General features: G+C 46.3%; 1 protein-coding gene across 1 annotated transcript; it reads right to left on the bottom strand.

The window, feature by feature from the left end:
* Nucleotides 1-844: 844 nt before the first annotated feature.
* On the bottom strand, nucleotides 845-12,726 carry CYB5B (cytochrome b5 type B). Its single transcript, XM_074157987.1, has 5 exons — nucleotides 12,548-12,726; nucleotides 5,134-5,262; nucleotides 4,545-4,571; nucleotides 2,653-2,684; nucleotides 845-1,618 (listed from the first exon to the last, which is right to left on the bottom strand). Exons 1-5 carry the CDS (start codon nucleotides 12,704-12,706, stop codon nucleotides 1,528-1,530), a joined length of 438 nt encoding a protein of 145 aa, XP_074014088.1. The 5' UTR covers nucleotides 12,707-12,726; the 3' UTR covers nucleotides 845-1,527.
* Between the last annotated feature and the right edge of the window lie 259 nt (nucleotides 12,727-12,985).

A 12,985-nucleotide genomic window follows, 5' to 3' on the forward strand; every position in this document is an offset into this window, starting at 1 on the left:
ACTTCTGTTGCACCTCTGCCAAAACAGTACGTGCTGAGACCTGAGATGATGCTGCTGGCAGTGACCAGCCAGTGTCCACTGGAGGAGCAGAGGGAGTAACACAGCCCCAGTAGTGCTCTCCATTCCCAGTGACTATGCAGCTCCTTGGCCTTAGTTTTTAAAAAGGCAGAGTGTAATTCCAAATCCAAGAAACTCTTCTACACAAACTTCTGGGGAACACCGTGGTTTCACGGAAGAGAGAAGAAAAGCGCCAATCTACGGGAGGTTTTCACCAAGAGGGCCCCAGTATATCACTGCCCTTTTTGCTGCCGTTCAAAAGGCTGCTGAGCTTTGCTGTAACATTTGCATTAGGAACTGGTGTCAGAGCAGCGCCGTACAATCGTACAGCACCGCTGAAGGGTATCAGACACCAGAACACGAGTTCCCTTTTTTTAGCAGATCCCGAAGCCACAGACCAATGTGCTGGAAGAGCTGGAAAGATTCATGCCTCGATGCATGAAGCAGACCTTACATTGTCTCTGCACTGCTGGAGGCCGACTACACAATTCACAAAAAGAGAAGAGAAAAACATCCTCCTCTATTCCAAGACAAAAACCAGCATTATGCACAAATCCCAAATGGATTTCCTTTCCCTTTTCACTTAGTGAAAGAGACAGGATTTATTTGGTTTTGCCCCCCATCTGGTGCACATTCACAGTGAGTAAGAATGAGTTTTGTTTCCAATACATGTGTCGGATCAAGACCTCAGGGAGAAAGAAAAATCTGCATTTCGAGAAGCCACATGTCAGTTCCCATTTCTGGCATTGCTGCACGCAGCACAAAAGCACCCAAACAAACCAGGATTCACGGTATAAATTGTTTCACAGAATATACATTTTAAAGGGACAAGTACAAATATTACAAAATGAACAGAGTTGTTTTTAAAATACTTATATTTGTTTAACCGTTAAAAACAGACACGTACAGAAAGAGGTAGCAAAGCTAACAATTTCCTGCTGCTCCAATTAGTGTCGCCTGCATGCACTGGGAAAGTTACTGCGGAACCAAATCTCTGGACGTCTTTTCTGGAAAGGGCTGTGGACAACTTGCAGTTTATTTCTGAGAATGCTACGTGAAGGACTGAGGCAAATCCACAGGCTCACTAGCAGCTGTTTCACGTTGTCTGGCTTAACGAAAAGGCATTGAAAGAAAAAGGTTGTCTGCGGTTTAGTTCAGAGAGCAAGAGAGGGCGAGAGAGAGAAGGCACGAGCACGCACACGCGAGGGAGACCACACACAAACGTAAGAGAATGCTGGAGAAGTTGCACTCGCCCTGCCACCGCGAGAGGAAAGTACGACAGGTCCGTGGGTCCCAGAGTTAGGATAGAGTTTGGTATTACCTTGGTCCCATGGATATAAACATCACTTGACAGACTCAAAGCTAAAAGCAAGGCAGGAAAGGTTAAGGGAAGCAGAACTCCACGTGTTGCATGCATGCACTCTCTCACACCCTCTCTTTCAGGCTTTCTGAAATCCCAGCAAGGTCAGTTCAAGAGGTTCTCCCATCCGACATGTAATAGCGATACATTAAACCTAAGACCAGTGCTCCGAAGATGGGGATTAACCATGTTGACCAGAAACTATGAGAAGAAAAAACAAAACAAAAGTACACACAACATAAACCAGAAGAAAATGTCAAGTTAATAATTCATTCAAGATGTTCATCGCCTATTACATGTCTGTTTTCATCTAGGGAACTCTCAGGCCCTGTCTCACATCAGCCCACAGACCAGCCGTAGGGGCCGTGGCTCACAGGGCTGGGCAGCTCCAGCAGTCCCTGTGCTCACCGCTCTGCCCGGCCCCTCTGAGAGGCCCCTGCGCCTGCAAGGGTGGCTTATAAAATAGCAACTGAATTCCTGAAGTTTCCAGCCTGGCACATACAGAAACCAATTTGGGTTTTTTGTTGTTGGTTGTTGTTTGGGGTTGTTGGTTTTTTTGTTGTTTTTTTTTTTTCCTTAAATAAGTCAGGCTGTAATTTGTGCTGTACAAACAGCCGAGTTGACTCAAGGATGGAAATTGCTACAGCTATCCCACAAGAAATCTTCCTCGCTCGTAAACCAGAGGCCACAGGCTCACCTTCAGCAGCCTCATTAGCAAAAGAGTTCTGCATCAGCGACGCAAGACTAGGGCCCTGTTCGGGTTGTAAGCACTCCTGGATTTTCAACTAAACAGGGCTGGTCACGGTAAAGATCCTTCAAAAAAATGCACATCACTGTGTTGCCACACGCAGTCACCTGCAGCAACCACCCAAATGATCACTGTAGTGCAAAGGCACGGCAGCCATAGTTGTGTAACATGAACACGTGGGCCAGAGAATTCAAGCTGCAAAATACCAGGATGCCTGTTCTGCCCAGCGTGGAGCAGGGGACTTCTCATCACTGGCCCTGTCTCCACATCCAGCAAGGGAGGTGCACACCCTGGCAGCTAACTCTGTGCGCTGCAGTTTGGCAACTTTCTTTGGACTATCTGCTCGCTGGAAGGACAGGGTAGTAATATCCTCAGTTGTTGTTGTTTTTTCTTTTTTCCCCCTGCCCAGTAGAGTTAATATGCAGCTCTACAAATGGAGAGGCCTAACCCCTCAATTTCTTACTCTCATTTTAAGAGGATACTATACCTTGCTTGGCCTGAGGATGTCATACTTGGATCCTGAAGGAGGAAAGAAGGAGTTAGCAGGGAAAAAAAAAAAAAAAAGAAACATTAAACATGTGCTAATAAGACTACAAGACTGAACATGTGACTACAAATATGGAGAAAAAATAACCCTCCCCTCTTCTCCCAAACACCCTCTGTCACAAGCACGGATGATTCCGGGGATGTTTGCCCTCGTCCTCACCTCCACATTCTTTCCATCAATCCAATCCCTCCCACCCAGTCCTCCACTTCACACTGGAACTTGCACCCCTCTCTGTTCACCTTGTATGCTATGGACGATAACTGGCACTCTGGTATGGACAGCCCTTGCACTATGGTCCCCTCTCCAAACCCCTGCCCACGTCCCCAGTTGCTATCCTGCTGCCTGATCCCCGAAGCAAACAACCACAATGTTCTCTTCAACTCTTCCCACGCACGCAACCTGTTTCCAAACTTTTATACTTCTCCTTTAATAAAACTCTGAAAATTGAAATACTTTTTCCAGTCAGATGAAATTCTCATTTAGGCTGTCATCAACTCTACAGCCTCTTCCTCGACGGCTGTTGCCACTCTCCAGTTTAATCAATACCTACCAGCCAAAAGTCACCTTTCCTGCCCATCCTAAACAGAATTATCTCCATTTCTTGAGAGCCTCAGTGTTTGCTTTTATACCATAATACATTCAGCGGATGCTAAACATTGACACTTATCTGTGGGGAGTTACCTCTGAGCTGCGTCACAAGAGTACACATGTACTTTTTTCTTATTCATGGTTCCCCCTATTTATTTTTACATTGCTGACTTCTATCTCTTGATGCTATTTTTAAATTATGCTTGGGCCTGCTTTTAAAACAGATGTAGTACACTGGAGAAAGATCTTAGCTGTACGTAACTCACTGGACTTTCTCCTCAGAGGAGAAAAATATTTGAAAAGAATATTTAACTCCTATCTAAGGGAGCTACTTGGATTATTACTTATTTCTATGCACATTTTAGGCATGTGATTCTGTTTATGAAATGGAGTTGAACCAAACAATAAATCTTAAGGTGAATATATGCATAATCATGCGGTCCTGCTTTATAACCAGGAGTAGGCTTTACCCAGCCTGAGTTCTTCTTTCTATGGCTGACTACAGCAAGCAAACACTCCCAGCGCTTCAATCGCCACTCTCTCTGTTGACAGTTTCCTTCTTGATTCCCGCTACTCTGCAAGTGGCCCTGCTTTGAACAACATCTAATGAAAGCCTTGTTGAAGGCAGAGCTGCGCCGGGTCCAAGCCTTCAAGCCAAGCGAGAAGAGAAGCCAGTTGCAAGGCACATGTTTACCTCTCGGATGGGATTCTATTTATTACCATTTCCCTCTCCCCATCCATTTCAAAGCCATTTTTGCAACACCGTGCTCTGTTCTAATCCAGGAGTAGCTGAGTTTTAAGCAACACCAATGATTACTAGGGCAGTTAACAGAGAATTCTTGTTTGACAGCCAACCCCAGGTGGCTGTGTCTGTCTCCTGGCCTGAATGTAACAACACTAACAGTTCAGTGGTCAGGCCATAGCCAGTAACACAAAAAAATGGTCTGTGGCTCAAGATGTGGAAATAACATTGCTGATGTCAGGGAAGAGAGGGCACAAAAAACCCACTTCCAATTTCACACTGAGGTGACTGCTGAGCTTCACAAGAACAAAAAAGAAAAAAAAGGTGTAATTTGCTTGGAAGATTTATTCAATTTATTCATTACTGTAGCTTGTGTAAACATAAAGCCACAAGCTCCACAGGGAAAAAAAGGTGTGTGACAACTTCTGTGCTCGTTTTGTGAGCATGTCATCGTTTCCACAGCATTAAATTAAAACAGAAAAGGAAAACACTAATAGCTTACCTTAGAACCTTCTTTTTTACGATCGTGCTGTCAAGGAGGAAAAAAAGAAGAGGAAAAAAAGATAAGCACTGACTTCAAGAGAAACCTGCAGCCTTTATGAGGGAATTGTTCTGTACACAGTCCTCATCATAGGGGTAATTGCTCAGACTTGATTTTCAAAGGAGTCATTCCTTCAGCACCCAAAGGCACCGTCTTCGTAGCAGGCAGGAAGCTGCTGTTTGTGCCCTGCCGCTGCGATCTCTCACCCTCCTGAACTCTAAATTACAAGGCAAGGGGAAGTTATGGTACCACCAGCTAAGGAGGGAACCACTTAGATTAGCTTCTTTAAGTGCCCCTGATTTAATTGTAGCAAGAAATCTGTTCTGAATGGTGGAAAGAGAAGACTGCTTTAGTTTTGTTTCCTCAACAGAGATCTTCTTCCCTTAATAGAATGGACAACCCAGAGGCTGCCTAAAACACTTAACTACTTACTTATTTTGCAAGACACATCTTGGTGTATGTGTTTAGTGGGTTACACAAAGGGGAGTCACACTTTTACACAGTCCCATCATACGTTTGAAAGAGGCTGTCACAGCCAGCTGGTCCTTACCGGGTGGATCTCCCCTATGTAGTACTGCTTGAGCATCTCCCTGGCATCTGTGGAATGCCCAACATCTTCGAAGCTCTCTGTGGCATCTTTACCAGCTTGTTCGAGCAAAACTTCTTCTCCACCTGGATGCTGGAAGAGAAGAATTCAGGTGAGCAAAGGGCTAGATGCAAAAATGGTATCAAGGGTGTCAGCAGCTTTCCTTCCAACCTCTTCCGTTCATCACGGATGCTTCAAACCAACATCATCAATAAAATTATTCAATTGTCCAACCTCTGCTTCAGGAATTCAGAGAGAACGCTGTGTGCTGTACAGCCTGGAAAATAACTTGCATAATAAAAATCCTTCCAAAGAGGAGAATCCCCAACATACACAGGAAAGCACAGCTTTGTCCCCCGCAGCCAAGCTACCCCTTCTGTGATTCTGTAACAGATTTGGGCAAGGAAATAATACAGAAGAAAGGATATCCTCACGTAGCTTTTCATGGGCTTCACTGTATAAATCAGACTCCCTTGCTTGCAGGGGAGCCTCTCCTGCGTGATTTTCTCAAGAGCCTTCCTGAGGCAGCTTGAGTGCCAGTGAAGCACAAGACAACACTGCCTTCAGACATCAGTGGAGGAAAAGATACTCTACTTCTTCAAATACTACAAAAAATAATAGTATTTGTCTGACAACCTCTCTCCGCACTTAGCTGTGCAATGAGGAGTGGAGAAGAACAGAAGTTGCAATAACAAAAGCACCAAATCCACAGGACGCTCCGTGACACTGGTATTTCTGTTGGTAGCAGACGGTGACAGACAACTGTGAGACCAAGCGGTGTGAACCGACAAAACACCCTGGTGCAATTCTGTTTTCCTTGATGGGTTGGGCTCTTCTCTAGCACTGTCCATACCATAATTTCAGGAACAGATTGGCAATGGAAGGCGCTAACCACAAAGCCAGCAAAGTACAATCTCTTTACAGTGGGAGTGTGAACAAATAGTTCAGTTTAAACTATCAGCTAATCCAGTTAAACCAATAAAGTGGTCAGCCTTCTGAGTGCACACACAGGGACTAACCCAGTTTTCTAGAGCACCAGGCAACAAGCACTAAATGTGCTAGTTGAGAAGATGAGACTTGTTCACTGCTGCCTGAAACGCCTCTAACAGCTACAAGCCTGGAACTGGAGAAGAGATGTTAGTCCTTTGATCTGAAATTTAGTCTAACACACCTGTTTTTCTCCGTAATATACTTTTCCTTCCCACAGAGACAGAACAGTTACCATCGCCCCTCTTCCTTGAGCTTCTCTGTTTTTGTTGCCAAAAGTTTAAATATTCCCACTTGGCTATCACACCTCATACCAAACATACTCGATATGGACACAGAAACAGTCCAGTTGTTTACTCCAGTGAGTTGCTGCTGCCCCTTCTGCAATCCTCATATCAGAGCTCTGTATTCTGAATAAATCCCTTTATTGTCCAGGTATGTAACAAAATCAACGTGGAGCTTTCTCAGCAGCCATGAAGGGCAAAGTCTGCAGTCCTAGGACACAGTTTGGTTAGCAGTCGGTTATTAGGTTGCCTTAGCTGTAAAACCAAGCAAACCTCCACTCTGCTCACTCCCTCTGTGCCTGGCTACAGGTCCTGCTGCCATTTCTCCCACACCAACCCTTGTACCCACTTGATCTCAGAGGGAGTCAGATCGGGGACTACTCTAGCAGAAAACCCACCCTACAAGAAAGAAAAGGAAGCAATTACCTGCTGAGGTAGCTCACTACAGAGTTGGATGCATGTCTCTTCACACAAGGGAGACAATGGAAACACAGGCTGCAGCAAGACCACCCTTTAGATCATTTCTGCACCCCTTAGATCACATTCTCAGTGATGTGGTAGGATGGCTGCAGTGGTAGGATGCTGTATATTGCCTATGCATACTACTCAGAACTGTCCAATTTTTAGCTATTTCATAAGCATGCCTGCAAAGATCCACAGAAACTAGATGAAAAGCTGGCCATTTACTTTTAGCCTTGTAGAAGAACTCCTTAGGGATGTCTCACCAGAAGTCTCGTTTGAGATGGAAAAATATCAGAACTGCGTTTTAAGAGACAACCTTGCTTTCCTAATCACCCACCCTAAAAGGGACAAAAACCTGCAGCGGATATTGGTTTTCAGTGGCATCCAGTCTTTGCACATACAAGAGACAAGAAGAACGGTAAAGTTTACTCCTCTTTACATCTTTGGGTCTGAAGCCTTTCTACACACTTGCTAAACCCACAAGTATGAAAAAGAATTATTTATTCATGCACATCTGTCCTTCACTATAGTCATCCAAGCCAGAAGAAAAAACTTAAAAACATTTTGGCATATCGTACTTCTGAAAGGACTCCCTAGTCTAGACAACCACAACTGCAGCCAGACAATTCTTACCTTGTCATACCCGAGCAAACCTAAAACCAGACTATTTATACAGGAAGTCATTTCCTCTGCCACAAAACTTCCCAGAGCTACAGCTCCTGCAGGAAAACATGAAAACTGAAAGTGTTGCGAACTGTGGAAAAAAAAAAAAAAAAAAAAAGTACTTCCAGAGGAAATAATGGCTGAAAAATGTCTGTTTCTGAAAAGAAACAGACAAAAGTAAACAAGAACAAGAGAGGTGGGCCCAAGTGCCAGTCCTCAGAAGTCTTCCTTAACAACAGAAACAGAACTGGAAGAGTATTACTGTGCAATAATGAGCCAGTACTATACTAGCCAGAAAAAAAAGGACAAGCAGCCACCCAGACAAATGGCGTCCATCAGCCACACATCCTTCAGAGCTTGTTTTAAGACACAGAACAGGTTTCCCTGAAAACATCTAACAAAGCTGGAGCAAGTCAGCATGAGCAAAAACAGATCTTTGACATTCCTTCTTCTCCCTCACAGAGTTCTGGTTTCAGATACAACAGAGGATGCAGGAATTAAACGCAGAAAGACAAAGAAAGGTATTCAATATTGTTTTCTTACTGCTGGTGCAGTAAGGAGGTAAGAATCTAAAACCTTGCTGCCTCTTTGATGTGAGCAACCATCTGATACTTCCCTCCTCCTCACTTTCATCTCGATGATAATGCTCTTAACTACCAGCTCTTCCGAGCACAAACCCTACCTTAGCCTTGTACTTGCCTGGAAGGAGTCAAACTTCTGTTAGAGCCACATAATTTTAAAGAGGAGCTCTCAGCAGTAGAATATTTTCTTCTTTTCAAACATAGTTTGAAGAACATTGGTCAGTTGGTTTCAAGTACAATCTGGGATACAGTTCTCACAACCCAGGCTCATTCCACTTGGAAACTGGTTCAAATAGATTTCTAGTCACACTTAGGCTATCAGAAGCAGCAATGCATGCCGAGACACGAAGCTGTGGTGGCTGCTGTGTCCTGTGGACTCAGGTGAGAGACAAAAGGGTACCCTGAAGAGGCACGTATCTCCAAATTCTTCTAGTCCTGTGTCAAAATGGAGATAAACCATGTCCCTCTATCATAAGAAAGCTTGTGAAAATGTCTATTACAGATTGCACATAAGTTAAAAGCCACAGATTTTCATACCACTGTGGTGAGGGCCTAAATGTGAGCAGTACCAGACCCCAGAGAGCCGGTCAGGGAGGTACCTCTGCCTTCCTCTGCTTCCTCACTCATCGTTCACACCTACCTGAGCAGCCGGCCCTTCTAGCTCTGGCCACAGTCTACACCTGCTTCTCTAGACTACTGCAATCAGGAGTTATAACATGTATTGTGTTGCTCCAGTTACCTAGATTTGGGAGAAAAATACACTATTGCTATAAGGCTATCTCAGATTTCGAATAATCACACTTACAGGCCTTCTGAAGCACAAGAGATTGCAGTCTCTCAGAAACACCTAAGGACATTTCAGTTGCTGTCTTTGCATATCTCCTGCATTTTGTTCATGTTCTTTTAATTCAGTAGAATTTTGCTGTGTGATAAATGTCTTGTTACTCCTATTACACAGTAAATAAAGTAAACTGAAGTTTAAACCGATCCATGCTTCAAACAACAGGCAGACTTTGGGTTGGCTAGCTGATGGTTGACCCGCTGTACCGAGTTTGCAGGAATCACGAAGCAAAATTCGTCAGTCTTTTAGCAATGAGGCTTCTTTGAGATTACGCAATCCCTCCAAGTTAACGCTGCAGTGGAATCCAGCAATCCTGTTCAAATAATCTGGGACCAAAGGCCACAAAAGGCAACAATTAGACACTGCTTCAGCGACTACACAAGATCGAGGGGAAATAGTACCCACTGAAACCCCAATAGCTGCAGTTACAGCAACTCAGAGCTCTAAAGCAGAACAGTTTATCAGACAGCTGTAATTTTTAAACAAGACAAACACTCCTGGTTCCGATCAGCTACACATTGTTCCCCTGTCACTTGAGTGATTACAGAGGGATAGCAGATATAAAGTGCATTTTTGCCAATAAATTAGGCCTTGATCTACATTTACAAGTTTCACTACGTCAGAGAGGGGTGTACATAGCAGAGTGTTGTGTCAGCCACGCTGGCACAGTTAAAACAGTAGCCTTATTCTTCCTCCTTTCCCTAGTCCAAGTAGATCTTTTCTCATGTCAGAAAAGCACAAATGGGAAAAAGGGCTTGGGAAGGGCAATGTGAAATACCATCTCAAGGTAACATTCAGGGCAGTGCTAACCCTGGCTTGCTGGGGGGAGCGAAGCATTCTTCTGGGCTCATTTATAATACTGAAGGTGTCCCAGGGAGCACGTCCCAGATGTTATCTTACACAGAGAATGCCGAGATGAAGACTGTGACCACCACGCAGTGTCCATGCTCTGAAACACAGTGTCATTCACACAGGGGTAAAGATCTTGAAAACATTTTTCTAACTGTTTAAGTCTGAAAAGCGATAAGCAGCAACCATCATTGGAACACGGAGGCAAGCGTAAGACAAAGCACAGTTGCTGTAAGCACTGTCCCAAACTACAGCTGGTTTTGGTTCTTCCTAAACCCACAGCACTTTGTTATTCAGAAACCAGCAGTGAACTGCTTTTCCACATTTTTGCCCGATCTTCCCCTGAATCTACTTAACCTTCTTGCATCCAGAACAACCTTTGGCAAGGAGTTCCACTGGTCTACTCCCTGTTGCATGAAGAAACACCACTTATTTGTGTTGAACCTGACTCCAGCCAGCTTCTTTGATGTCCCCCGGTTCTTGTACTAGACTTCAAGATGCAAACATGAAAGATTTCAGAAACTACCGGAGTGACAAACGTTCTTCAAAATACACCCGCCACCTTGCCTGTTTCATTTGATCAGCAGAGGTACCTAGGCCCACAGCTTTCTACTCCACTGCACTCTCTCCAGAACTTGACAGATGCCAGATGACAGGTTTGGCCTAGTGCCGGGGAGCCCAAACACTGGAGGGGGCATACATGTCAAAGGAGGCAGTCAGCTGCTCAAAAAATCCTCACGTACCAGCTGGAAAACTCCTGGTCTCGTGAACTGACCCTGGAACAGGAATCCAAGTACCTTAATTCGGCTCGTAGCTCCACCATTTAAGAGCTTCTTGAGTTACAGCGACACTCAATACGATTGTCTTCTTCTTCCCACCCTGACTATAAGCTCTTTACAGGACAGTTTGCATCTTGCTGTAAATGCACGTGACTAAGTGTGCAACCGGTCCCTCACCTCAGCCAGACCTGCAGGCTCTCCTGTAAAACAAATGGCTGAGCATCAGCTGATAATTCTGATAATTTCTTTACTGTCCCACGTACTTTTCTTTCCAGCGTACTGGGTGCCTGGAGTTTCTCTCAAGTATCAAAGACCCAAAACCAACAGCTGCTCAGCAGGCAGCTTTTCAGATCCTGCACCTGACACAGGGGCATCTGCAAACAGTGCTGGAGAACCACCAGAAGACAATGGTGGGCAAAGGAGCGAGCAGCCAGGACCCATTTACGGTCCTGTGAAAGCTAGATTTTTCATTACAAAAGCTATAAACAGTGTAGAACTGGCTACGGCAAACATCAGCTCAAGCCACCGTAGTAAAAGACACTCCCTGATTTGTTCACTGAAATACCTTAGAGGCTCTCTTAAAGTAAATGTCGGGTGGAAGACTCAAAGCAAAGGGCAAGTCAAATCTGAATGAAGTGTTATGATGCTGGATCCAATGAATGAAATAGATCGTGTCCAACTTTATAAATAAATACTAAAAGTTACACAGAAAGCTACTACCTCTAGCTGTCAGGCCACCATAGAAAAGCTGCCAGATTATCATTCTCTCCTCCAATCTGATAAGCCTCTACACTTCACCAAGGCAGCTTTGTCATTTTATGTTATGACTACATAGCAGACATGCTTTAATCGTATATGCCTGGAGGAAAATCAGAGTTTAATTTAGACAAGCAAAACCAGCAAGCAGCAACATGTGTGTTTCCAGTGAAGTGCTCTTCTTTTAGAGCTCATTCAGACTAACTTTCATACATTACCCTGTAGATGCTACAAAGGGTTTGGTGGTGTGGTTTTTTTTAAGGTGGGATAAAAGCCCTTTGAAATTTTGTTACCATTTCTTCCCACTCTATTTTCAGCTCCAAACACTAATGATACCGCTCTCAACCTTCTCAAAAGTAGAAGTCAAAAGCATTGAGTCTAGAAGCAATTTTTTATCCCCACATCCATGAGAACTGGAGATTATGCAGCAGAGACTGCGCCCCTTCTGAATCACTCGTGCATGGTCACCTCTGGGAAGGCAGTTGTGCGGCAGACGCTCACCTACTGAATCACCGTGACTTCCTCCTTTAAGTTCTGGGGTGTCCCTGGAGACGTCACATTGAAACTACTGCTAGCCCGACACTGTTTGCCCTACAAGACCAGAAGTGAAGTAACGTGACTTGAGGAGAGCTGCACCTCCCACGTAAGGCGTGCCTGAACAGATTTCCTAAGAAAACATAAGTTGACTTCAGCGAGTAGAAGCACAACTCCTGCACTTCAGCTGTTTTTCGCCAACATACCCTGCCATCACTCTCTATTTTCTCGCAGGTGTCTTTGAGCAGGGGCAGGACCTGTCATGAGCAGATAAACTGCACCGGCGGGTACCCTAGGGCCCCTCCTCGGGGCTTGTGGACCCCTCTTTTGGGGCGGGGGGGCCACCAAAGCCCCACAGCCTGGGGCCAGAGAGCTGCCTCAGGAGCCCCCCCGCCCCCGGGCCTTCTCGTCCCCCCTTCCCCTTGCAGCCTCCCCCAGGATCTCTGCCCGCCATGCCACCCCTCCACCTCCTCTACTCTTCTCCCTCCCAGGCCCTACCCTTCCCTCTCAGCCCCCACGCCCTCCCCACTCCCCTCAGCCCCCCAAGGCCCTCTCCTCCCTCCCTCAGCCCCCCAAGGCCCCATCCTTTCCCCCGCCGGCCCCTGGGGGGACGGGCCGGGACCTCGCCCCGCCCGGCCTCACCTCCTCCAGGAAGCGGGTGACATCGTAGACGCGCCCGTGGATGATCAGCCAGGCCTCGCGGCTGGAGCTCCGCTTCCCCACCTCCTCCAGCGTGAAGACGGGCCCAGCCTCCGCCTCTGCCGTGCGATCCCCGGTCTCCGTGCGCTCCCCGGGCTCCATGCTGGCCGCCGGCACCTTCGCGGAACGATGGGCTTGGCCCACGGCAGCCGCCGTAGCGATGGCGCCCGCCCCCTACAGCTAACGGCTCGCGGCGGCCTCCGGCCGTGTCCGCTGGCCAATGAGGAACGAGCTGCACGGGCGGTGGGGCGACTGCTGGCGCCGGCTGCAGCCAATGGGAGGGCGCGGCGCCGGGTGTGGGCCAATAGGGAGCGTCCAGAGCAACAGGGCGGGAAGGTGTCAGGCCTCGCCTCGCCTCAGGCGGGTGTTGCGGCCTGGCCC

This window comes from Numenius arquata, chromosome 13 (assembly GCF_964106895.1).
Source record: "Numenius arquata chromosome 13, bNumArq3.hap1.1, whole genome shotgun sequence".
NCBI classification, from domain to species: Eukaryota; Metazoa; Chordata; class Aves; order Charadriiformes; family Scolopacidae; genus Numenius; species Numenius arquata.